We start from the raw sequence: 27256 nt of genomic DNA on the forward strand, positions 1-27256 counted from the left end.
GGGGTGGTCCTCACAAGAATAGAAGCAGGAAAAGGAGTTTTTTAACAGGGTCCTTTCAGTTTCCCTGTCTCAAAAGTACAACACAGTGAACTCAAATGTAAACTGAAGGTTAATTTTGTTTGATAATGATGTGTCAATGTTAGCTCATAGATTATAACAAATGCACAACACTCTGCAGATGTTGAGGGAGGAGAACCTAAGTGTACATGTGCGGGAAGAGGTATATGGGAACACTATACATTCTGTTCAATTTTGCTGTACCTAAAACTGCTCTAAATATACTGTCTATTAATTTTCAAAATTTAATCCTTTACCTTATGCCTGTTTGATAGTCTAAAATGAAAAAAGACAGGGGCACCTGGGTGGCTCAGTCGGTTAAGCAACTGACTTGGGCTCAGGTCATGATGTCATGGTTCATGGGTTTGAGCCCCACATCGGGCTCTGTGCTGACAGCTCAGAGCCTGGAGCCTGCTTTGGATTCTGTGTCTCCCTCTCTCTCTGTCCCTCCCCCATTTGTGCTCTGTCTCTCTGTGTCTCAAAAATAAATAAAATGTAAAAAAATTAAATTAAATTACATTTAAAAAGACAGGAAATAACAAAGTGTTGGCAAGGACGTGGAGAACAAGGAACACTTGTGCACTGTTGGTAGGCATGGAAATTGACATGGCCACTGTGGAAACAGTATGCGGGCTCCTCAAAAAAATAGAAATACCGTATGATGCAATAATTCCATTAACTGGGTATTTACCCAAAGAAAAAGAAAACACTAATTTGAAAAAGATATAGGCACCCCTATGTTTATTGCAGCATTATATACAATAGCCAACATATGGAAGCAACCTAGAAGTCCACCAATAGATGAATGGATAAGGAAGATGTGGACGGAATATTATGCAGCCATAAAAAAGGATGAGTGTGTGCCATTTGTGACAACACGAATGGACCTAGAAGGTACTAAGCCAAGTGAAATAAGTCAATTGAGAAAGACAAATACCATACGACTTCATTCATACGTGGAATCTAAAAAAAAAAAAAAAAATCCCAAATGGATAAACAAAAAGCAGAATCAGATCTATAAATACAGAGAACAAACTGACAGTTGCCATAGGGAAGGGAGATGGGCAAAATGAGTAAAGGAGAGTGGGAGATAAAAGGTTTCCAGTTATAGAATGATTAGGTCACAGGAATGAGGGTCGTAGCATGGGAAGTACAGTCGATATTGTGGTCACATTGTATGGGGACAGAAGGTAGCTTCCTTGTGGTGAGCACAATGCATAAACTTGTATAATCACTACACTATACACCCGAAACTAGTGTGTCAGCTACACTCAAATAAAAAAAAATAATTAAGACGAATCCTTCAGGGACATATTGAGCCATTAAAAATCTCTGACTGCTGGGGCGCCTGGGTGGCTCAGTCAGTTGAGCGTCCAACTTTGGCTCGGGTTATGATCTCGCGGTTTGTGGGTTCGAGTCCCACATTGGGCTCTGTGCTGACAGCTCAGAGCCTGGAGCCTGCTTCGGATTCTAGGTCTCCTCCTCTCTCTGCCCCTCCCATGCTCATGCTTTGTCGCTGTCTCTCAATGATAAAAAAACGTTAAGGAAAAAAAAAGAAAAAGAAAAAAATCTCTGATTGCTAATCTGAATATTTATTCGATAGCAACTTAGTGTAAAAGTTGATGCATTTGGGTTCTCTGCTTTTCTTTGCCTCCCTTCTTCTTTACCCACTACTCTAAAAGTACTGTCTACTCATTTACAACCCCCAAATTTTTCTACTTTGGAAAGTATTTTCTTTGATTTTACTTATTTTATTTAAGCAAAAAATTACAAATACTTATTTTAATCCATTAGCACAGAGTTATAAATACCTTTACCTTCCTTCTAGACAACATAGGGAACTCGGAATATCCATCACTTTGTCCCATTTCGATTACTGTGATTTTTATGGCATGCATGGCAATGCCATCATTCTAACCCCACAGGAGATAATATTTCTGTTTTACACAGAGAATGAACAGTTGCAGGAGCCCATAAACACACCCCTCTCTCAGATCTTCATTCCTTTTTTTTTTTTTAATTTTTTTTTAACATTTATTTATTTTTGAGACAGAGAGAGACACAGCATGAATGGGGGAGGGGCAGAGAGAGAGGGAGACACAGAATCAGAAGCAGGCTCCAGGCTCTGAGCCATCAGCCCAGAGCCGGACCCGGGGCTCGAACTCGCGGACCACGAGATCGTGACCTGAGCTGAAGTCGGACGCTCAACCGACTGAGCCACCCAGGCGCCCCACTCAGATCTTCATTCCTGTCACCCTGAAGATTTCACCTGGAATCACTTTTCCTTGTTCTTAATTATAATCATTAGCATTGAGTTTTATGTAGGTCAATTTCCCATTACACTTTTCTTTTTTGGCTTGAAGTAATCTTTTTTAAGATATCTTTTTTCTTGAGAGACACTTTTGCTATGTATAGAAATCTAGGTTGGTGGTAATTTCTTCAGCAGTTTGAAAACATCCTTTCACCGTGTCCCTGAACCACAGCTATCTAGCGGGAGTGAGAAGTGATAAGTAACCTATTTTGCTGTAGTCTCCTGGCATGAGGTTAGGTTCGGAGTGTAAATACTAAGATTGAGATTGGGGTGGTGATGGGATGGGGTTTTGGGTTGTCAGAGAAAAGAGGGGCAGCAAGTGTTCATGTGTAGGAGAAATACAAAATGAGTATTTGGTTACCAAACTGATGGATTGTTTTTGAAGCCAGTTACATTTGCTCACTGATCTCTTTTTCTCTTTCTGTACACCCAGCTTCCCAGACATTTAATTTGGACCGTTGCAAATTAGTTTGGGGCAATGAAAAATGGACAGATGTAACCGTGAAATTGCGTCTTCATTATGTCTTCATTTTGTGCCCCTTCCTGGTATGGCCTCCTTGGACCTCAGTTTTCACCTCTCCAGGATTTAGTGCTCCCTGGTGGGCTACGGGCCCAGGCGGTGGTGGGCTGATTCTGTCTTGATGAGGACAAGGGCCTCCAGCCAATGGACATCAAGCTGGGATGTCTTGCGATCGTATATTTGTACCTGGATCTGGCTGCTCTGAATACGACAGGGTAGTCAGGAGAGGGGCAAGTTTTGGTTCCTGTGACAGTGATATTCTCTTTGACCAACCTCTACTTAGACACTTCTGAATTCTCTTCTCAACTAGGCCCTGGCTTTCAGACTTCCATGTTTCTCTGCATTGTCTAATTGTAGCAAGAACCCTAAAGTCAGTTTGACCAGAACTACCCTCCATATCGGATCACTGGTGATATCTGATCCAGTCCCTCATTCCCCAACACCCCCCAGGTCTGATCATCCTGACCTGCCTTCAGCAAGAATCTTGTTAAGTCGGTTCAGTTGGAACCCCTCTTATCCCCTGATGTATCCTCTTAGTAATTTCCCATCCCCTCCCTCCCACCTGCGCCTATAAATTCCTACTTTTCCTTGTTCTCCCTGGAGAACAAGGAAACTCTTGTTCTCAAACTCTTTCTCACTACAAACTCCTACTGCAGTGGTCCCTATACTTAACACGATAGGGCCCGTGAAGAAAGTCCGCCTTATCATTCTCAACAAGTGTCTTGAATAACTTTTTCTTTAATGCCTGAGAACCAGAGATGAGTGATGGTATCTCATCTTATGTAACAAACGTGAAACCATGTGAGTTCCATTGTCCACTTAGGCCTGAGGGCATCTAACCCTGCTGTTCTCAAATGTTGAGTCATGTGGCCTGTAAGAATCTGTCCCTTGTGCAGTAGGCCTGCCTGTAGTTGATGAAACTCTCCTGCATGATGTATTTCAAAGAATACAAAAAAATAACCAATGGTAAAACGTGTGCTCTCATGTAAGCATTATCATCGTTACCTCTGCCGCTACTTGCTGAATGAGACTCATTATTTTGACAAATAAGTTACCATGCAGAGAACGGTCTCTGAGTTGCCCTCTCACAGCAGGGTTTGTGACTTGTGATAACAATGATGATGATGAATCTTTTTATTTTTATTTATTTATTTTTTTTGAGACACAGAGAGAGAGAGAGAGAGAGCATGAAGGGGGGGAGGGTCAGAGAGAGGGAGACACAGAATCTGAAATAGGCTCCAGGCTCTGTGCTGACAGCTCAGAGCCCGACGTGGGGCTCGAACTCACGGACCGTGAGATCATGACCTAAGCCGAAGTCGGACGCTTAACCGACCAAGCCACCCAGGCGCCCCGATGAATCTTTTTAAAAACATTATTATTTTGAGAGAGAGAGAGAGAGCGACTGGGAAAAGGGCAGAGAGAGGGAGACATGATCTGAGCCAAAACCAGGAGTCAGACGCTTAACCGACTCAGCCATCCACGCACCCCCATAACGACTCTTAAGTATCCAGCAGTAAGCACACCCTGGGCCCTGTTACTTACCAAGACTCCTTTTTCTCAAATTGGAGTCCCCTGGACGGCTTGTTCACATGCAGAACGTTGGGCCCCACCCGCAAAATTTCTCAGTACCTAGGTTTAGGCTGTTGCCCCCCAAACGAGGATTTCTAACAAATTCCCAGATGATGCTGAGAAACACTGAATTAGAGCTACATTCCATGTTAGCACACAGACCCCGCAGATCAGGTGTTACCTTCAATTGTCAGTGTGAACCTGGGCCCCCCGAAAGGTCTGAGAATTGCAGGACCAGCCTCTGTCCCCGCACGCAGAAATGGGTATCCCGTGATACACACCTGAGGGCGACTGGGACTTGGTTCCAGAAAGAGAAGTCTGGAGACAGCCCCGTTAGGAGGAAAAGCTCGCGCTCCGCTGTCACAGAGAACCAGCAGGAACCAGCGAGAAGCAGGTAACCGAGCGCGTGCCAACATCCCCCCCCCCACCCGGCACCGCCCCCTCGCACCGATACCCCCACCCAGAGTCACCCTCTCGCACTACCCCCCCAGACTCCCCCAAGTGCCACCCCCAGCACGGCCCCTGCGCTCCGCCCTCCAGTTCCATACCACCACCCCGCACCGCCCCTAAGCCCCACCCCCTCGCACTGCCCCCCGCGCCACTCCCAAGCACCGCCCCCAGAATCCCCCCCAGCACTCCACCCCTCGCTTCACCGCCCACAATGCCGCCCTCTCCCCAATTGCCGCCCCCTCTCACCACACCCCGAGCACCGCCCCCTCGCCCCTCCCAAGCAGCGGCCCCGAGCACCGTCCGCAGAACCACCGCCCAGCACTCCCTCCTCGCTCCGCCTTCAACACCGCCCCCCTATCATCACCCACCCGCGCGCTCTCCCCAGTGCCACCACCTCTCATCGCCCCCAGCACCGCCCCAGCTCCGCCCCCTCGCACCGCCCCCAGCACCACCTCCTCGCACCGCCCCCAGCACCGCCCCAGCACTGCCTCCTCGCACGGCCCCGGATCCGCCTCCTCGCACAGCCCCCAGCACCGCCCCAGATCCGCCTCCTCGCACCGCCCCGGATCCGCCTCCTCGCACAGCCCCCAGCACCACCCCAGCTCCACCTCCTCGCACCGCCCCCAGCACCGCCCCAGGTCCGCCTCCTCGCACCGCCCCAGATCCGCCTCCTCGCTGAGCCCTCCAGCACCGCCCCAGATCCACCTCCTCGCACCGCCCCCAGCACCGCCCCAGCTCTGCCTCCTCGCACCGCCCCCAACACCGCCCCAGCTCCGCCCCTTCGCACCGCCCCAGCTCCACCTCCTCGCACCGCCCCCAGCACCGCCCCGGGGCCGCCCCCTCGCTCAGCCCTCCGGCGGGGCCGAGCGTGGGCGGGACGAGAAACGCAGGTCCTTGGAGGCTGAACCAGGAGTCCGCGCCTGGCGCCGGGCCAATGACAGCCCTTGAGCTCGGCGCCGCTTCGGGCCGGAACTTCCTGCGTTCCAGGCCAGCCAGTCCTAGCCCGGGCCGGGTGTGCGCGCCGGCGTCACTCGCGGCTTTTCCGGAGGCGGGGGCCGGGACCCTGCTCCGTGCCGCGCCCCAGAGACGCGGGTCCGCCCGGTCCGGCTGTGCCCCGCGTCCCGCGCGCCTGCACTAGCCGGGAGCCCGAGGGCCCGCCGCACCTGGGGCCCGGCGAGGGAGGGGGGCACTGGGGGCCCACTCGTCTCTGGCGGCTGCTCTGCGAGACCGGGTCCCGATGGCGGCGGCTGCGGCGCTCAGGGACCCGGCGCAGGTGAGTGCCCAGGTGTATGCCGCGACCCCTACGTTCGCGTGCCCCGCACCTGGACAGCGGAGGTGGGCCTTGTCTGTCTTCTGTAGTCTCCCACCTCTCTCCGGGTTTTGAGTCTGGGAGCGCTGGAGGGGAGCCACGCCCGGTCCGGGGTGCTGAAGCCAGGCCGGCGATTATACAGAGCGCTTCCCATTTCCGAAATCTTAGGACGCGAGGAAGGGTTTTCTAGGCACGGGAATCGGCGTGCACAAATGCCTGGAGGTGAGATTGACCTGAGTGTTCGGAGAGCAGTTGGGAGACAGTGAGCCCCGGAATGGCGGGCTGAGGAGCTTGATCTCTGTTCTGACTGTGTTGGGAGCCATAGATGGGTTAGAGTAAAAGAGGAAACACCTGACTCGGGTGTTGACAGGCTCCCTGTGGATGCAGAGTGGAAAATTGACTTGGGGTAAGGGTGGAGGCAGGAAGACCAAGGAGTCCGCTATTGCAGTAGTTCGGATGAGTAGTGCAGGTGGCTGGAAGTAGAAATGATTGGGTTCTAGATCCGCCTTTTAAGTCAGGCTGAGCAGATTTTCTGATGTGGAAGGTGAGAAGGAAAAGGGGTGGTTTTTGGCTTCAGCAGCTGGAAGGATGGATTGCCATCAACGGAGATGGGGAGGTTGGGTGTAGAAGGAATATTCAATATAAAAGTAGAAGTGAGGCTTTGGCCCTTTTGAGCTCTGATGTTCTAGAGACGCCTGAATGGAGTTGAGTGGGCAGGTAGACACCAATTTTGGTGTTTTGGTGAGGTATAGTTAAGGTTATGAGAGACCGAATACACAAGAGGACAAAGGCTAGACCATACATAAAAATAGAATTCTGACCCACAACCTGCAGGGACCTGCCCAGGAAACCAACCTCTTTATCTACAATAAACAACCCAGGAAGCAGCCTGCTTAAATTAGAGTTCAGGAAGCCAGATTGCTATCTCTAGTGACAATCCAGGAACAATAGCTTCTGTAACAACTGCCCCCAAATGACCAGGGCTTAATAACTGACAGCTTCTGTAATTTTTGTCCCCGCTTCCACCTTGGGACCAAGGAGAGAAAGCCAAATATGCACCCCTAACCCATCACATAGGACGCCCCATTTCTAGTTAGCCTGCCTACCGCTTCCCCGTGCCCACAGCCCCCAGTCAGGGCACATCTGAAGCCTTCCCGTTTCCTCTATAAAGCTTTCCCACGCCTCTGCCTGCCTTCAAGGTGGCCAAACATAAGTGATGGTAGCTTGCTATAGCAAGCTCAGTATAAATACCTTTGCTTTTCTTAGTTGGTTGCTCTTTGTTTATTTCCACAGTTAAAATATCTAAAATGTGACATCTGGTATATGGACGAGGGTGTGGCTGTGTGTCCAGTTCAGGAGGGTGAACTTTCAGGTCATGGTGGTAGTGACACTAGAGGGAAAGGGGAAGGTGGGGCCTGAGAACTGAGAACAGGGGACTATGATTGGCTTGTTTGGCATTATAAAGACAGACATGGGGGGCACCTGGGTGGCTCAGTCAGTTGAGCATCCAACTTCAGCTCAGGTCATGATCTTGTGATTCGTGAGTTCAAGCCCCACAGGGGTTCGCTTCTGTCAGCCTGTCGGCACAGAGCCTGCTTGGGATCCTCTGTCCCCCTCTCTCTGCCCCTCCCCCACTTGCGCTCTCCCCCAAATAAATATTTTTTAAAAAAGACAAACATGAAGAGTAGCGCTCGTGGTGGTGGGGGACAGCTGGTGGGCTGTGTAAGGAGGGAGGAGTCTGGCAGGTGGTGTAGATATGGGTGGGATGGGGAGGCTCAGTAGTAATGGAGCTATTGTTACACTGAGCCCTGGGCTGTGCTTATTCACCCCTTTGCGTTCCCAGCAGGCCTTTGTAGTGACCCTTGATGGTGCCTCGAGGTTTTCAGTTGGGCTGGGGAATTCGCTCAGGGGCAAATGGGGTCAGCTGGGAGAGCCACTAGACCCTGAGTGGGTGAGAACCAGAGTCACAGAGTGTGACTGATGAAGGGACAGGATGTGCCACACCGAAGTGGAGGAGGCCCAAGGGTATCTGATGTCTGTGTGGTTCTGCATGGCTTCGATTGAAGCCAGAAAAGGGCCGGGCGGGGAGACCTTCAAATCAATGGTCTGTGTTGCCCTTGGCAGTGGGAGCCACCCAAGGGTCTGGGTTGTATTTGCTAAGAATTTCTGGATGCCATGTGCAGAGTGACATGTGAGGGTCCTTGGAGGTGGCTACGATGTGGGCTTGGATGGGGGAGGGTACAGTGACAATGGGGATACAGGGTGCAGTCCAGGACGTGTTATGTGTATAGGAGTGTGAGGGGCACCTGGGTGGCTCAAACGTCTGACTTCGGCTCAGGTCATGATCTCACAGTTTGTGGGTTCGAGCCCCACGTCGGGCTCTGTGCTGACAGCTCAGAGCCTGGAGCCTGCTTTGGATTCTGGATTCTGTGTCTCCCTCTCTCTCTGCCCCTTCCCCGCTCACACCGTCTCTCTCTCTCTCTCAAAAATAAATGGACATTAAAAAAAAATTTTAAAAATTAAAAAAAGGAGTGAGTGTGAGCCGTCGGCCCCAGGGGCCTGGTACTGGGGATTAAGGGAGAAGACTGAGTCCATGTTTGTATGTGCAAAGCCTGAAGTTGGTGGCATGGGAGGGGGCCCACAGAAGAGGGTGGGGCCCTGCACTTCAGGCCCAGAGCTTAGCTGGTGTCTCGCTGCTCACCCGCCTGTGGGGGGACTGACACGGGTCAGGTGAGGCATGAGAAAAGAGCTGACATCCGTGGAACCAGGGCCTGGGATCTCCTCTGAGTTGGGAAGCTGGGGAGGTGGGGGAGCAGGGGACAGACAGGGAGTCCTGAGGAGAGAAGCTGATCATGGAATGGACTGTCCCCATCATGGCAGGGCTGTGTGACCTTTGAGGACGTGACCATTTACTTCTCCCAGGAGGAGTGGGGGCTCCTTGATGAGGCTCAGAGACTCCTGTACTGCGACGTGATGCTGGAGAACTTTGCACTTATAGCCTCGTTGGGTAAGGTCTTCGCACCCACCCGGTGTCCTGGGCTCATTTCCGCCTGTCCCCTTTTCCTTCCCGTGGCCAAACCATGGGCAATGCTTCCTTCCCCACTCTCCCGGCATACGTGCTGCAATTTTCAGGGCTAAGCTGTGTGCAGTGTCCCCCCACCCCCCACTCCCTGAGCAGCCCCAATACCTGCTGCCCCAAAACCTTGTGGGGAAGGGGCTGGAATGAGGAATCTTGTAGGCAGCCCAGTGGATCCTGTCCGTGTCCACCTGGGTGACCATTTCCTTCGGCTGACGTTTCCTAGGGCCCGACTGCTAGGAATTCGAGGCCCTGCTGTGACCACTGGGATTTTCCGGCCATACCTCCCCAGTGTGTTCTTTTTTGTAATATTTCACTTTCTTTCCTGTGGTCTGTCAGCAGGTAGTTCACCTGGCCAAGTGCTGGCCACTCACCTGCCCCGTCTTTCCCGTAGGACTTACGTCTTTCAGGTCTCACATAGTTGCCCGGCTGGAGATGGGAGCAGAGCCATGGGTGCCTGACAGAGTGGACATGACTTCCGCCATGGCAAGAGGGGCATACAGTGGGCCCGGCTCTGGTGAGTCGGGGATGGGAGAGCGTGTGACGACGTCAGTGCTGTCTGCAAATCATAACTGCAGTCTTTCTCGCGTTCGTCATTGTTTGGGTGCCAAAGCCAACGGGCACATCTCTCTTCGACCTTTCGTTTCCCATTCTTGACGCATCGCCCCCCTGTCATTTCTGCTGACTTGGGGCCCCTGGCTGGGCCCCACCTGTCCGGCCTTCCCATCTCACTCTTGCCACAGCTCCCTCTGTGACAGTCTCCCGCATGGACCTACACTCCTTATGTCATGATATGTGTATATTCCCTTCAGTAGTCCTTAAACACCAGCTACTTACTTGCAGTCAGATTTTCCTGGGCCTGGACACACCTTCTGCACAGGGCTCGTGTGTTACCAACAGCCAAGGCCCTGCCGAAAAGCCTTTATGGAGGAGTTGGAGGGGCGCCTGGGTGACTCAGTTGGTTGAGCATCCGACTTTGGCTCAGGCCACAATCTCCCAGTTTGTGAGTTCGAGCTCCACGTTGGGCTCCGTGCTGACAGCTCAGAGCCTGGAGCCTGCTTCGGAATCTGTGTCTCCCTCTCTCTCTGCCCCTCCCCTGCTTGCACTCTCTCAAAAATAAATAAACATTAAAAAAAATTTTTAGAGGAGTTGGAGACCCCACCTTTAGGCTCAATACGTGTGCCCCATCATTGTGTCCTTCATCTTGGTAAGACCCCCCTGTTTTGTGACCTTGCCAGACACAGTACTGCCGAACAGAACCTTCCTCACCCTGACCTCGGGTTTCTTATCTTGCCAGCAATCCCGTGGACTCATTCCTGGGTCAGGCATGCGTTTGTCACGGGGCCGTTTCCTTCCAGCAGAGTTCTTGTTAACTTCACCAGCATTTCTCTGCTTTCAGATTTTTGCTCTGGAACAGAGGGTGAGCATAGTGCGTCTGTGGAAGGAGTGCCACGTGACCGGAATCTCAAGGCAGCTCCATCTGGCCGGAAGGACTACTCCTGCGACATGTGTGGCCTATGCTTGAAAGACATTTTGGCCCTGGCTGAACACCGGGCAGCACATCCCAGGCAGAAGCCCTACGTGTGCCAGGCATATGGGAGAGAGTTCAAGTCCAGTGCGTACCATAACCAGCATCAGATGCAGCAGGGTGTAGACAAGCCTATCAGAAGGGATGAGGACAGGGCCTCCTCCCTCATGAAGAGCTGCAGAGATGATGCATCAAAGAAACCTTTCACAGTCAGGGAGGGTGGGAAGGACTTTGCGGATGGGAAGGCCGGATCCGGCTTTCTGCCGCATCAGGTCCCTCACAGAGTGGAGGAGCCACCCCGGGACACTGGTGTCGGGGATCGTCACACCGTCCAAAGCCATAACAAGTGCAGCGAGTCTGGGAACGCCTTCAGTGACAAACGCGCACTCGTTCAGCACCAGAGAACCCACGCTGGAGAAAGGCCTTATGAGTGCAACAAATGTGGGATATTCTTTAGCCATGCCTCCGGCCTCCTTCAACACCAGAGAGACCACAACAGAGGAAAGCCTTATGAGTGCCGGGAATGTGGGAAGTTCTTCAGCCAGCACTCCAGTCTCGTTAAACATCAGAGAGTTCACACCGGGGAAAGCCCCCACGTGTGCAGCGAATGTGGGAAGTTCTTCAGCCGGAACTCCAACCTCATTCAACATAAGAGAGTTCACACTGGAGAGAAGCCTTATGAGTGCAGCGAATGCGGGAAATTCTTCAGCCAGCGCTCCAACCTCATTCATCATAAGAGGGTTCATACCGGCAGAAGCGCTCACGAGTGCAGCGAGTGTGGGAAATCTTTCAACTGCAACTCCAGTCTCATCAAACATTGGAGGGTTCACACTGGAGAAAGACCTTACAAGTGCAACGAGTGCGGGAAATTCTTCAGCCACATCGCCAGTCTTATCCAACATCAGATAGTCCACACTGGCGAACGGCCTTACGGGTGCAGCGAATGTGGGAAAGCCTTCAGCCGGAGCTCTGACCTCATGAAGCATCAGAGAGTCCACACTGGGGAACGGCCTTATGAGTGCATCGAATGTGGGAAATTGTTTAGCCAGAGCTCCAGCCTCAATAGCCATCGGAGACTTCACACTGGCGAACGGCCTTATCAGTGCCCCGAGTGTGGGAAATTCTTTAACCAGAGCTCCAGCCTCAATAACCATCGGAGGCTTCACACCGGGGAGCGGCCTTATGAGTGCCTTGAATGTGGGAAAACCTTCAGGCAAAGGTCTAATCTGAGGCAGCACCAGAAGGTTCACAAACCAGACAGGCCGTATAAGTGCAGTGAATGTGGAAAAGCCTTCAGCCAGAGGCCTACCCTTGTCCGGCATCAGAAAATTCACATCAGAGAAAGGAGTGCAGAGAATGTGCTTCCTCCTCCAGCACAACCGTGTGCAGTGGAGATAAGCTCTGAGGGCAGACTTTATGAGGGGGCCATCAGCCAGAGGTTGAACCTTGTTCATCCCAATGTCCACACTGGGAAGATTCCCTATGAATGCTAGTTATGTTGAAAGCTGTCTGGAACAAAGTTGCATTTTTCTCACCACGGACTTTACCAGACCTTTGTCACTGCGAGTGTTTGTGGTAGGAGCCCTTTCAGCATTCCCAAGGACAGCGGGTCTCCAAGAGTGTGTCTCAGCCAGCCCCTGTGTTCAGACCTCTTCTTGTTTCAAGAGGGAATCCTGTGGAGCCTGAGGCCAAAGGAAGATGTCATTCCCTCCCTCTGTGACCAGTGTAGCTGTGGACATGACCCATCTTTGACCATGAAGACCTGAGCTGGATTCTGCTGGCAGCTTGCAGAAAAGGTTTCCCTTTTGTCAGGGATGGTGGATCTCCTGTGGTGCTCGTGATGGATTTATCCAGACTCCACATTACCTATCCCAGCAACTACCTAGTTCACATTGCCTTATTGTAAAGCCACCTTTAGTATGTTTTGATCATTGTGAAGTGGGTTGAGGACACGGTTAAGGTCTACCAAACTAAAAGGGTCTCCAAACATTGCCTCAGAGGGGACGTTGCCACAGGATGGTGGAGAACCCCTCTCGGTCCAGATTTGGCCTCCTTTGTAAGTTGCTATACAAGGCCTCCTGGGGAAGATTGTAGGACTCTGTGGGACTAATGTGATCCGAACGGCACGAATTTTTGTGACCCAGAGATTACCCTGAGGACGGGGCAGTTGTGACAACCTCCACTGCATCTGGGAGCTGCATGAATAGGGCCCCATGTTTCCAGGGGATGCCTCACTTTCCCTAGCACTGTTAAGCAGGCACCATTTACCTGGCACCTGTCAAGGAGCCATACGCCTTGAAGTCTAGCATCTGGTATACTGGTGTCCTAACTAAGCCTTACTGGGCCCAGTTGAGAGCATAATTTGTATGGAAGCACTTGGGGTGACAACGGAATAGGTGAGGCTGCAGCAAACTAGAGGGAATGTACCTATTCTAAAAGTGCATCCACAGTTGTCTCCTTGAATGTGACTGCAGGATTCAGGCTTTGCAGAAATTCTCAGGACCTCCAGACCTCTGTCCTATGACTTAGGCCACTGGCAGAGCAAAACGCTAAAGGTTTTGTGGCCACTAAGGCTCTCTGCACCATTCATGCCACAGCCATTGCTGCCTTGGCAGGAAAATGGGGGCTGAGCGAAGGTAGGTCTTGTATTCCAGGGATGTAGCATTTGTGACAGAGCCAGCCATTTTTGCTGCCAAGGCATGAGAGAGTGAGAATAGAGTCAACATAGGGTTACCAAATCTAATTTTCTAAAATGAATGTGCAACAATTTCTTTAAATGCTCTGATGAGATAGGATTGTCATGCAACAGTTGTACATATTTGATGTGCACAATTTCATAAGTTTTTCAGTACGTGTACACTCAGGGAACCAACACCATCATGATCACGAACGTACCCGTCACCCGCAAAGCTACCTCGTGCCTTTTACCGGCCCTCCTTGCCTTCCCAGAAAACCATAAATTTACCTTTTCTTTTTTCACCATGGATTTGTTGGCCTTCTTAGAATTTTGTACAACTGGAGTTATTAAGTACTTATACCCTATATTTGGTCTGTTTTCCTTCACAGCGTAATTTTCTTGAGAATTATCCATGCTGTGTGTAGGAATAGTTCATTCCTTTTGCCACCGAGTAGTGTTCTATTGAGTGAATCCATCATAATTTTTCATGCTTTATTTTTTTAATCAAAAAATACCTGGTAAAATACACTTAACAAAATTTGCCATGGTAACTATCTCTAAGTGCACAGTTCAAGGGTATTAAGAACATTCATATTGTGCAGCCATCACCACCATTCACATCCCGAGCCCTTTTCGTCTTGTAAAACAAAGTCTGTACCCATTAAACAATAACTCCAATGTCCCCCCTCTGCTGAGCCCCTGGAAACTTCCATTCTACTTTCTGTCTCTGTGAATTTGACTACTCCAGATACCTCATATGAGTGAAGTCGTACAGTATTTGTCTATTTGTGACTGGTTTATTTCACTTAGCATAATGTCCTCAAGGTTCATCCATGTTTTATAGCATGTGTCAGAATTTCCTTTTTTTTTTTTAAGGCTGAATAATATGCCGTTGAATTTCTATGTCATATTTTGCTTATTCATTAATCTTTCGATGGATATTTGGTTTACTTCCACCTTTTGGCTATTGTGAATCATGCGGCTATGAATAGGTGTACAAATATCTCTTTGAGACCTTTCTTTCTGTTCTTTTGGATATATACCTGTTAGTGGAATTACTGGATCATATGGTAATTATATGTTTAATTTTTTGAAGAGCCTGCATACTGTTTTTCACAGTTGCTCTATCATTTTACATTCCTACCAACCGTATACATGGGTTCTAATTTTTCTACATCCTCACCAACACCTGTTTTTTCTGAAAAAAACATTTTTAAATTTTTGAGTAGCATCTATCCTGATAGATATGAAGTGGTTTCGTGTTTTTATCATGAAAGGGTGTTGGATTTTGTCAAATTCTTTTTTGTATCAATTGAGAGGGTCATATGTTCTTTGTTCCGTTAATGTGGTGCATTACACTGATTGATTTTCATATGTCAAACTATCCTTGCATTTCAGGAATAAACCCCACTCCCACATGGTGTATAATCCTTTCAGTATGCTGCTAAACTCTGTTTGCTAGTATTTTGTTAAAGATATTTACATCAGTGTTCATAAGGGATACTGGTCTGTACATTTCTTACAGTATCATTTTCTGGCTTTGGCATCAGGACAACTAAGTTAGGAATTGTTCTCTCCAAGTTTTTGAAATTTTCTTAACAAAGATCACTGCTGCTTCTTTAATGTGCAAAATTCACCAATAAAGTCATTGGGTCCAGAGGTTGGTTTGTTGTGGGGAGGTTTTAGTTGTGTATACATTATACTCACTACTTACACGTTTATTGAGATATTCTCTTCATGATTCAGTCTCAATAGGTTTTGTGTTTTTAGGGAGTAGTCTATTTCATCTCAGTTCCATTTTTGTGTGTGTGCACGCTTGTTCTTGGTACTCTTGTAATCCTTTTTATTTCTGTAGAATTGGTAGTAATGTCCCCGCTTTTATTTCTGATTTTAGTAATTTGAGTCATCTCTCTTTTTTAGTCACTCTAACTAAAGGTTTGTCAATTTTGTTAATCTTTTTAAAGAACCTTCTTCTGGTTTTGTTGAATTTTCCCTATTGTATTTCTATTCTCTTTAATCTCTAACCCTTATTTCTTTCTTTTGTCTAGCTCTTGGTTTAGTTTGTTCTTTTTCAAGTTCTTTAAATTGTAAAGTTGTTGATTTGAGATCTTTCTTTTTTAATGTAAGCTTCCTCCTTCATACTGCTTTTGCTGCCTTTCATGAATTTTGGTATGTTGTGTTTTTGTTTTCTTTCATCTCCAAGTATTTTCTAATATTCCTTGTGATTTCTCCTTTGTTCCATTGATTAAATATGGGTTAATTTCCACAAATTTGTGAATTGTCTAGTTTGCCTTTTATCAATTTCTAACTTCGTCCTATTGAGTTTGGACAAAATACTTTGCATAGTATCTACCTTTTAAAATCTATTAAGCCTTAATATGTGGCCTAATATGGTCTATCATAGAAATATCCCATGTGCACTTGAGAACAGTGTGTTCTCTATTGTTGTTGGTTAGAATATTATGTACATTTCCATTAGTCTGATTGGCTTATGTGTTGTTCAAGACCTTGATTTCCTTATTGACTTTTTGTTTATTATTGAGAGTGGTCTCCAACTATTGTAAAACTGTCCATTTCTTCCTATCAATTTTTGCTTTTTATGTTTTCTTGGTCTGTTACTAGTTTCATAAATGTCTATAATTGTATATGCCTTCTTACTGGACATTTTATTACAATATACAAATGTCCAAATTTGTCTCGTAACTTTTTAAAATTTAAAGTCTATTTTGTCTGATATTAATATAGCCACCCTTACTGTAATTGCTTATTATTTATATGGAATATGTTTTTCCATCCTTTCACTTTCAACCTACTTTTGTCTTTGGCTATAAAGTTAGTCTCTGTGTGGGGCGCCTGGGTGGGTGGCTCAGTCGGTTGAGCGTCCGACTTCGGCTCAGGTCATGATCTCACAGCTCGTGAGTTCGAGCCCCGCGTCAGGCTCTGTGCTGACAGCTCGGAGCCTGGAGCCTGCTTCCAATTCTGTGTCTCCCCCTCCCTCTGCCCCTAACCCACTCACTTTCTGTCTCTGTCTCTCTGAAAAGTAAATAAACATTAAAAATTAAAAAAAAAAAGTCTCTGTGGACAACATATGGTTGGATCTTTTTTTTTTATTATTATTTTTTAATGTTTACTTTTGAGAGAGAGACAGAGAGTGGGGAGGGGCAGAGAGAGAGGGGGACAGAGGATCTGAAGTGGGCTCTGTACTGACAGCAGAGGGCCTGGTGTGGGGCTTGAACTCACAAACTGTGAGATCACGACCTGAGCTGAAGCCTGACGCTTAACTGACTGCCTGAGTCACCCGGGTACCCCTAGTTGGGTCATTTTTAAACATCCATTCTGTCAGTTTCTGTATTTTGATTGGAGAGTTTAATCCACTTACATTTAAAGTAATTACTGATAAGGAAGGACTTCTGTCATTTTGCTATTTGTTTTCTATATGGCTTTTGGGTCCCCATTTCCTATAGTACTGTCTTCTTTTGTTTTTGATTGTTTTAATGTAAAATGTTTTAACGCCCTTCTCATTTCCTTTTGTGTGTATTCTATAGCTATTTTCTTTGTGGGGACCGTGGAGATTATGTTGAACATCCTCAAACTATAACACTCTAGTTTGAATTTATATCAGCCTAATTTCCATACCGTACAAAAACTCTGCTCCTATGCAGTTCCACCTCCAACCCTTTCAGTTATTGATGTCACAGAATTACATCTTTATCCATTTTAGGTCCAAAATATATGCTAATAATTGTTTTTTAAAAATGCATTATGTTTTTAAATCATGTGGAAATTAACGAAGTTATAGACCAAAGTTACAATAATAGTGGTTTTAAAAATTGCACTTGTATTTACCTTTACAGGTGATCTGTATTCCTTCACACGGCTTAGAGTTAGTCTAATGTCCTTTGACTTCGAATGGAAGGACTCCCTTTAGCACTTCTTGCTAGGCAGGTCTAGTGATTGTAAACTTCCTCGGATTTCGTTTATCTGAGAATTAATTTCCCCCTTACTTTTGAAAGACAATTTTGTCAGATACATGATTCTCGGTTACCATTTTTCTTTGCTTTCAGCACTTTGAACATACCAGCCCACTGTTTTCTGGCTTCTAAGGAATTTTTTTTTTTAAGTTTGTATTTATTGTGTGAGAGAGAGAGAGCTAGTGGGGGAGGGGCAGAGAGAGAGGGAGAGAGAGAGTCCCAAGCAGGCTCTGCACGGACAATGCAAGCCCGATTGATGCAGGCTTGAACTCACGACCCTGGGATCATGACCGGAGTCAAAACCAAGAGTCAGACACTTAACCAACTGAGCCATCCAGGCGACCCTCTGGCTTCTAAAGGATCTGATGAAGAATCTGTGGACAATCTTACTGAGGATCCCTTGTGTTGACAGGTCACCTCCCTTGTTCCTGTCAAATTTCTCGGTCTTTTGACAGATTGTAGTTTGTCTTGATTTGGGTCTCTTTGAAGTCATCCTTTTTGGAGTTCATTGAGCTTCTTGGGTGCTTATATTTATGTATTTCATCAATCCGGGGGAGTTTTCAGCCATTAAATCTTCAAGTTATCTCTCCTTTGTCTCATGTCCTGAGACTCCGACAAAGTGTGTGTTGTTCCTCTTGAAGGTGTTCCCGAGGTGCCTTATATTCTGTTTACTTTCCTTCACTCCTTTCTCTTTTGATTTTCCTGTTTTGAAGTTCACTGATTCTTCCATGTTCTCAAATCTGCTTCTGAATCCCTCTAGCGAATTTTTCATTTCAGTTGTGGTAATTTTAGCACTAGAATCTCGTTTTGATTCCTTTTTATGTTTTCTATGTCTTGTGTGATAGTTCCATTTTTGTTCATACAGCATTTCCTTGCCTTTCTCCATGTCTTCCTTTAGTTATCTGATCATCTATAAGATAGGGTTTTTTTTCTTTTTTTTTTCAATATATGAAATTTATTGTCAAATTGGTTTCCATACAACACCCAATGCTCATCCCAAAAGATGCCCTCTTCAATGCCCATCACCCATCCCCCCCTCCCTTCCACCCCCCATCAACCCTCAGTTTATTCTCAGTTTTTAAGAGTCTCTTGTGCTTTGGCTCTCTCCCACTCTAACCCCTTTTTTTTCCCTTCCCCTCCCCCATGGGTTTCTGTTAAGTTTCTCAGGATCCACATAAGAGTGAAAACATATGGTATCTGTCTTCCTCTGTATGGCTTGTTTCACTTAGCATCACACTCTCCAGTTCCATCCACGTTGCTACAAAGGGCCATATTTCATTCTTTCTCATTGTCACGTAGTACTCCATTGTGTATATAAACCACAATTTCTTTGTCCATTCATCAGTTGATGGACCTTTAGGCTCTTTCCATAATTTGGCTATTGTTGAGAGTGCTGCTATAAACATTGGGGTACATGTGCCCCTACGCACTCCTGTATCTCTTGGGTAAATTCCTAGCAGTGCTATTGCTGGGTCATAAGGTAGGTCTATTTTTAATTTTTTGAGGAACCTCCACACTGTTTTCCAGAGTGGCTGCACCAGTTTGCATTTCCACCAACAGGGCAAGAGGTTTCCCGTTTCTCCACATCCTCTCCAGCATCTATAGTCTCCCGATTTGTTCATTTTGGCCACTCTGACTGGCGTGAGGTGATATCTGAGTGTGGTTTTGATTTGTATTTCCCTGATGAGGAGCAACATTGAGCATCTTTTCATGTGCCTGTTGGCCATCCGGATGTCTTCTTTAGAGAAGTGTCTATTTATGTTTTCTGTCCATTTCTTCACTGGATTATTTGTTTTTTGGGTGTGGAGTTTGGTGAGCTCTTTATAGATTTTGGATACTAGCCCTTTGTCCGATATGTCATTTGCAAATATCTTTTCCCATTCCGTGGGTTGCCTTTTAGTTTTGTTGATTGTTTCCTTTGCAGTGCAGAAGCTTTTTATCTTCATGAGGTCCCAATAGTTCATTTTTGCTTTTAATTCCCTTGCCTTTGGGGATGTGTCAAGTAAGAAATTGCTGCGGCTGAGGTCAGAGAGGTCTTTTCCTGCTCTCTCCTCTAGGGTTTTGATGGTTTCCTGTCTCACATTCAGGTCCTTTATCCATTTTGAGTTTATTTTTGTGAATGGTGTGAGAAAGTGGTCTAGTTTCAACCTTCTGCATGTTGCTGTCCAGTTCTCCCAGCACCATTTGTTAAAGAGACTGTCTTTTTTCCATTGGATGTTCTTTCCTGCTTTGTCAAAGATTAGTTGGCCATACTTTTGTGGGTCTAGTCCTGGGGTTTCTATTCTATTCCATTGGTCTATGTGTCTGTTTTTGTGCCAACACCATGCTGTCTTGATGATTACAGCTTTGTAGTAGAGGCTAAAGTCTGGGATTGTGATGCCTCCTGCTTTGGTCTTCTTCAAAATTACTTTGGCTATTCAGGGCCTTTTGTGGTTCCATATGAATTTTAGGATTGCTTGTTCTAGTTTCGAGAAGAATGCTGGTGAAATTTTGATTGGGATTGCATTGAATGTGTAGATAGCTTTGGGTAGTATTGACATTTTGACAATATTTATTTTTCCAACCCATGAGCACGGAATGTTTTTCCATTTCTTTATCTCTTCTTCAATTTCCTTCATAAGCTTTCTATAGTTTTCAGCATACAGATCTTTTACATCTTTGATTAGATTTATCCCTAGGTATTTTATGCTTCTTGGTGCAATTGTGAATGGGATCCGTTTCTTTATTTGTCTTTCTGTTGCTTCATTATTAGTGTATAAGAATGCAACTGATTTCTGTACATTGATTTTGTATCCTACAACTTTGCTGGATTCATGTATCAGTTCTAGCAGACTTTTGGTGGAGTCTATCGGATTTTCCATGTATAATATCATGTCATCTGCAAAAAGTGAAAGCTTAACTTCATCTTTGCCAATTTTTATGCTTTTGATTTCTTTCTGTTGTCTGATTGATGATGCTAGAACTTCCAACACTATGTTAAACAACAGTGGTGAGAGTGGACATCTCTGTCGAGTTCCTGATCTCAGGGAAAAAGCTCTCAGTTTTTCCCCATTGAGGATGATGTTAGCTGTAGGCTTTTCATAAATGGCTTTTATGATGTTTAAGTATGTTCCTTCTATCCCGACTTTCTTGAGGGTTTTTATTAAGAAAAGTTGCTGAATCTTGTCAAATGCTTTTTCTGCATCGATTGACGGGATCATATGGTTTTTATCTTTTCTTTTATTAATGTGATGTATCACATCGATTGATTTGCGAATGTTGAACCAGCCCTGCATCCCAGGAATGAATCCCACTTGATCATGATGAATAATTCTTTTCATATGCTGTTGAATTTGATTTGCTAGTATCTTATTGAGAATTTTTGCATCCATATTCATCAGGGATATTGGCCTGTAGTTCTCTTTTTTTACTGGGTCTCTGTCTGGTTTAGGAATCAAAGTAATACTGGCTTCATAGAATGAGTCTGGAAGTTTTCCTTTCCTTTCTATTTTTTGAAATAGCTTGAGAAGGATAGGTATTATCTCTGCTTTAAATGTCTGGTAGAACTCACCTGGGAAGCCATCTGGTCCTGGACTCTTATTTGTTGGGAGGTTTTTGATAACTGATTCAATTTCTTCGCTGGTTTTGGGTCTGTTCAAGCTTTCTATTTCCTCCTGATTGAGTATTGGAAGTGTGTGGGTGTTTAGGAATTTGTCCATTTCTTCCAGGTTGTCCAGTTTGTTGGCATGTAATTTTTCATAGTATTCCCTGATAATTGCTTGTATTTCTGAGGGATTGGTTGTAATAATTCCATTTTCATTCATGATTTTATCTATTTGGGTCATATCCCTTTTCTTTTTGAGAAGCCTGGCTAGAGGTTTATCAATTTTGTTTATTTTTTCAAAAAACCAACTCTTGGTTTCATTGATTTGCTCTATAGTTTTTTTAGATTCTATATTGTTTATTTCTGCTCTGATCTTTATTATTTCTCTTCTTCTGCTGGGTTTAGAATGCCTTTGCTGTTCTGCTTCTATTTCCTTTAGGTGTGCTGTTAGATTTTGTATTTGGGATTTTTCTTGTTTCTTGAGATAGGCCTGGATTGCAATGTATTTTCCTCTCAGGACTGCCTTCGCTGCATCCCAGAGCATTTGGGTTGTTGTATTTTCATTTTTGTTTGTTTCCATATATTTTTTAATTTCTTCTCTAATTGCCTGGTTGACCCATTCATTCTTTAGTAGGGTGTTCTTTAACCTCTATGCTTTTGGAGGTTTTCCAGACTTTTTCCTGTGGTTGATTTCAAGCTTCGTAGCATTGTGGTCTGAAAGTATGCATGGTATGATCTCAATTCTTGTATACTTACGAAGGGCTGTTTTGTGACCCAGTATGTGATCTGTCTTGGAGAATGTTCCATGTGCACTCGAGAAGAAAGTATGTTCTGTTGCTTTGGGATGCAGAGTTCTAAATATATCTGTCAAGTCCATCTGATCCAACGTATCATTCAGGGCCCTTGTTTCTTCTTTATTGACCATGTGTCTAGATGATCTATCCATTTCTGTAAGTGGAGTGTTAAAGCCCCCTGCAATGACCACATTCTTATCAATAAGGTTGCTTACGTTTGTGAGTAATTGTTTCATATATTTGGGGGCTTCTATATTCGGTGCATAGACATTTATAATTGTTAACTCTTCCTGATGGATAGACCCTGTGATTATTATATAATGCCCTTCATCTCTTGTTACAACCTTTAATTTAAAGTCTAGTTTGTCTGATATAAGTATGGCTACTCCAGCTTTCTTTTGACTTCCAAGCATGATAAATAGTTCTCCATCCCCTCACTTTCAATCTGAAGGTGTCCTCAGGTCTAAAATGAGTCTCTTGTAGACAGCAAACAGATGGGTCTTGTTTTTTTATCCATTCTGATACCCTATGTCTTTTGGTTGGCGCATTTAGCCCATTTACGTTCAGTGTTATTATAGAAAGATATGGGTTTAGAGTCATTGTGATGTCTGTAGGTTTCATGCTTGTGCAGAAGGTCGATTCAAGTTATGTGTGAAGGGAGTTCTCTGTGCCTCTTGGATTTCAATGCCTTTTTCCTTCCCCAGATCAGGGAAGTTCTCAGCTATTATTTCTTCAAGTACACCTTCAGCACCTTTCCCTCTCTCTTCCTCCTCTGGGATACCAATTATGCGTAGATTATTTCTCTTTAGTGCATCACTTAGTTCTCTAATTTTCCCCTCATACTCCTGGATTTTTTTTTTATCTCTCTTTTTCTCAGCTTCCTCTTTTTCCATAATTTTATTTTCTAGTCCACCTATTCTCTCCTCTGCCTCTTCAATCCCAGCCGTGGTTGTTTCCATTTTATTTTGTAGCTCGTTTATAGCATTTTTTAGCTCCTCCTGACTGTTCCTTAGTCCCTTGATCTCTGTAGCAAGAGATTCTCTGCTGTCCTCTATACTGTTTTCAAGCCCAGCGATTAATTTTATGACTATTATTCTAAATTCACTTTCTGTTATAGTGCTTAAATCGTTTTTGATCCGTTCGTTAGCTGTCGCTATTTCCTGGAGATTCTTTTGAGGGGAATTCTTCCGTTTGGTCATTTTGGATAGTCCCTGGAGTGGTGGGGACCTGCAGGACACTTCCCCTGTGCTGTGGTGTATAACTGGAGTTGGTGGGCGGGGCCGCAGTCCGACCTGATGTCTGCCCCCAGCCCACCGCTGGGGCCACAGTCAGACTGGAGTGTGCCTTCTCTTCCCCTCTCCTAGGGGCGGGACTCACTGTGGGGTGGCGTGGCCCATCTGGGCTACTTGCACACTGCCAGGCTTGTGCTGGGGATCTGGCGTATTAGCTGGGGTGGATCAGCAAGGTGCACGGGGGCGGGAGGGGCAGGCTCAGCTCGCTTTTCCTTCAGAGATCTGCTTCGGGAGGGGCCCTGCGGCACCGGGAGGGAGTCAGACCCGCCTCCGGAGGGATGGATCCGCAGAAGCACAGTGTTGGGTGTTTGCGCGGAGCGAGCAAGTTCCCTGGCAGGAACGGGTTCCCTTTGGGATTTTGGCTGGGGGATGGGCGAGGGAGATGGCGCTGGCGAGCGCCTTTGTTCCCCGCCAAGCTGCGCTCTGTCATCTGGAGCTCAACAACTCTCCCTCCCGTTGCCCTCCAGCGCTCCCGCTCTCTGAGCAGAGCTGTTAGCTTATAACCTTCCAGATGTTAAGTCCCGCTTGCTGTCCGAACACACCCTGTCTGGCCCCTCCGCTTTTGCCAGCCAGACCCGGGGGCTCCGCTTGGCCGGCGGGGCCGCCCCTCCGCCCCGGCTCCCTCCCGCCAGTCCGTGGAGCGCGCACCGCCTCGCAGCCCTTCCTACCCTCTTCCGTGGGCCTCTCGTCTGCGCTTGGCTCCGGAGACTCCGTTCTGCTAGTCTTCTGGCAGTTTTCTGGGTTCTTTAGGCAGGTGTGGGTGGAATCTAAGTAATCAGCAGGACGCTGTGAGCCCAGCGTCCTCCTACGCCGCCATCTCCCTCAGGATCCTAAGATAGTTGTTTTAAAGTCTTTGTCTAATGGGAGCTGACATCAGGGTTTTTTTACGAGACAGTTTCTGGTGATGTTTTCCCCCTTTGAACGGGCCATGCTTTCCTGTTTTTTTTTGTTTGCCTTGTGATTTTTGTTGTTGTTGAGCACTGGACACTTAAATTTAATTATGTGTTAACTCTGGAAATCAGATTCTTCATCTTTTCCCAGCGTTTGCCATTTTTATTTAGAAATGTTTTTAACCGTCCTAGGCCGTCTCTGCCAGGGATCAGCCTGAAGTGTATCTATCTCCGGTCTCTTCTGAGCCTGTTAACTTGACTTCTAAAATTCTCCTGTGTATGTGATTGCTTTGGAATGTCAATCCTAAGTATTTGACTCCCAAAAGGAGAAAAAGAAAAATGAAGGGGAAGAAATGTGCTGGCACCTAAAATCCCCTGGGAGTCACCTCAGCCAGAGGGGTAGTGGCTTGTAACAATTGGACAAGAGTTGCACAAATGGCCGCCCACTTCTGTGTTTTCACCTCTGCGGTCAGATTAGAGCACAGATCCTCAATATTTGGAGAGTGGGGTCCTACCCAGTCTCCCCAAAACTGCATGCAAGCCGCTCCAGGGACACACAAAGAGCTGCCTGCCACAGGGCAAGGCGATAAGGGATAGGTAGCTGCTACAGTGCTGAGGACATACATTGAGCAAAATTAACTGCAATTTACTGCTTAAGGCTTCCTCTGTAAGTTGTAAGCCTTTGAATAGACCCCAGAGTTCCAAAATAGTTACAATAGACATATTCCGCCAATACAACTGTTGTGTAGATAGGGAGATGACTTTCTAGTGCTTCCTATTCTACCATTTTACCAGAAAACTTACTCAAATGCACTATAATTTTTTAAGCTTTTTGTATGTTAAATAACATGAGTTTTTGGCTATTACAAACTAAGGTATGGGCATGAATGTACAGGTATTCACATGGGTCTATGCCTTCATTTCCCTTGTGATAATATCTAGGAGTACAATGTCTTTGTCAAGGGCAGGTGAATGTTAAAAATTTTTGGAAACCGACAAATTGTTTTCTAAAGTACTTATACCATGTTACTTTCCCCCAAAAGTGAATGAGTTCCAGTTCTTCCATATAGTAGCCAAGAATTGATACGATCAGTGTTTCTAATGTTTGCCATTTTAATAGGCCTGTAGTAGTAGAATCTCGCTGTGGTTTTGCCTGGCATTTCTCTAATGACTCATGACCTTGAGCATTTGTAAAATGTTATTTCCTACCCAAGTGTCTTTGGTAAAATGCCCATTCGTATCTTTTGCCTATTGTTAAAATGTTGGTTGAAGAATACAATGAAACAGCAAAGAAATTTGTTGGAATTTCAGTCATTTATCAATGATGTTGGTAACTTATTTACGTAATGGGGTAATACATTTTGAATACTGAAAACGTCCTCAAAATTTTGCGCTGTTCCCAGTGGGAAACTATAGACACCATATACTTTTAAGTTGAATTTGAATTAACATAGTGTCTACTTTCTTGCGTCTTCACAGCTAATGAAAAAGTAAGTCAAGCTCTGAGTTCTAGTATTTACTTTGCAGCCATTTTCAAGCTACGTGCGGTCTCTGAATGTGAAGTTGGCAAATATGTGCAGTAGGACAACATTGTATCCTTTGTCCAGCATAGAGACGCAACAGATGTAAGTAACTTTATGCTAACATTTCTAATTCAAAATTTAATTATAGATATAGGGCTACATAGGTTATCTATTTATCTGTTTTTGTAAACTTTAGTCATTTGTGTCTTTAAAGGAATTTGTTAATTTCATTTAAATTGTTTATTGGTAGAAATAGGTTCATGGTTTTCCCTTTTTCCCCTCTCAGTATTTGTGTAATTGTGGTGATGTCTCCTTTCTCATTCCTGATATTGGTAATTTGTGCATTTCCTTTCATAACTTGATAAATCTTGCATAGAGGCTTATCTATTTTATTATTCTTAAGGCTTTTGGTTTTACTCTTTTATTTTGAGAAAGACAGAGTGAGTGAGTGGGGGAGGGGCAGAGAGCGGGAGACAGGATCCAAAGTGGGCTTTGTGCTGACAGTAGAGAGCCGGATACAGGGCTTGAACTCACAAACCATGAAATCGTGACCTGAGCTGAAGTCAGACACTTAACCGACTGAGCCACCCAGGTGCCCCTTACTGATTTTCTCTATAGTCTGTTTACTTCATTGATTTCCATTTAGATCTTTATTATTCTGGGTTTTTTAAAATTTTTAAGATTTCAAGTGAACTCTACACCCAACCTGGGGCTCAAACTCATAACCCCGAGATCAAGAGTTGCATGCTTCACCAACTGAGCCAGCCAGCACCCCCCTTTTTTTTTTCCTAGTTTTAAAATGTGGAAACAGATCCTTGATCCTTTTGTTGTTGTTGCTTAATGTTTATACTTCACATAGCCTTCAGTCCTGACAATTTCCTCTTGTATTTCCTTCTAAATACTTTGGTGGGGCATTTGTTTGTTTTTTGAGAGAGGGAGGGCACAAGTGAGTGAGGGGTAGAGGGAGGGGGGGGGCAGAGGAGCAGGGCTCATCGATGCAGGGCTCGTGCTCACCTAATGTGGGACTCGAACTCACCAACCATGAGATCATGACCTAAGCTGAAGTCTGACACTTAATGACTGAGCCACTCAGCACCCCTAAATATTTTGTACTTTTGCATTTTATTTCAGTCTGTGACCTATTTTAAGTTCATTTTTGTTTGAAGGTAGGAGGCATTTCTTCCTCTTGTGCCTCACATCTGGGCAGACTGATGAGAAAACCCCAGGGGTTCCTTCTTTTGCAAGATTCAAACCCTGCAAGCCCTGCCCAAGCAAGGAAGCTTTACCTCAGCCCCATCTTCAGGTGTTCTGGGTATACTGGTGTGTTTCTATAATAATAATAATAAAAAGTTGTAAAATTAATATAATTTTGTCCAGAGACAAAGAAGTGAGCTACACCTCTGGCCAGTTACAAGTTGAACGTTGGGGCACCTGGGTGGCTCCCAGTGGTTGAGTGTCTGACTCTTGATTTCTGCTCAGGTCATGATCCCGGGGCCATGGGATCAAGCTCTGTGCTGAGCGCAGAGTCTGCTTGGGATTCTTTCTCCCTCTGCCCCTCTCCCCCCCCCCCCCCCCCCGCTCACTCATGTTCTCTTTCTAAAATAACATGAAAAAAATTTTTGAGCAAAGAGAATATGGACTATTGTGGGTTAAAATACATGAATGAATAAAAATGAGCCCATAATGAGACTTCTTAGAAAAGATAA

The 27256-nt window shown here is 45.8% G+C and overlaps 1 protein-coding gene across 1 annotated transcript; it reads left to right on the forward strand.

Moving 5' to 3' along the window:
- Window positions 1-5823: 5823 nt before the first annotated feature.
- ZNF792 (zinc finger protein 792) lies at window positions 5824-15156 on the forward strand. Its single transcript, XM_049621028.1, has 4 exons — window positions 5824-6180; window positions 9097-9223; window positions 9687-9809; window positions 10692-15156. The coding sequence occupies exons 1-4, from the start codon at window positions 6145-6147 to the stop codon at window positions 12311-12313; spliced, it is 1908 nt and encodes a 635-aa protein (XP_049476985.1). The 5' UTR covers window positions 5824-6144; the 3' UTR covers window positions 12314-15156.
- Window positions 15157-27256: the final 12100 nt, after the last annotated feature.

Source organism: Panthera uncia (genome assembly GCF_023721935.1).
Source record: "Panthera uncia isolate 11264 chromosome E2 unlocalized genomic scaffold, Puncia_PCG_1.0 HiC_scaffold_19, whole genome shotgun sequence".
Classification (NCBI taxonomy): Eukaryota; Metazoa; Chordata; class Mammalia; order Carnivora; family Felidae; genus Panthera; species Panthera uncia.

Excerpts from the sequence above, each read along its gene's own strand:
- ZNF792 (XM_049621028.1), top strand. The coding sequence starts at position 6,145 with ATGGCGGCGGCTGCGGCGCTCAGGGACCCGGCGCAG. Across the intron at positions 6,181-9,096 it reads CGCTCAGGGACCCGGCGCAG|GGCTGTGTGACCTTTGAGGA; the intron begins GTGAGTGCCCAG and ends CCATCATGGCAG. Across the intron at positions 9,810-10,691 it reads ATACAGTGGGCCCGGCTCTG|ATTTTTGCTCTGGAACAGAG; the intron begins GTGAGTCGGGGA and ends CTCTGCTTTCAG.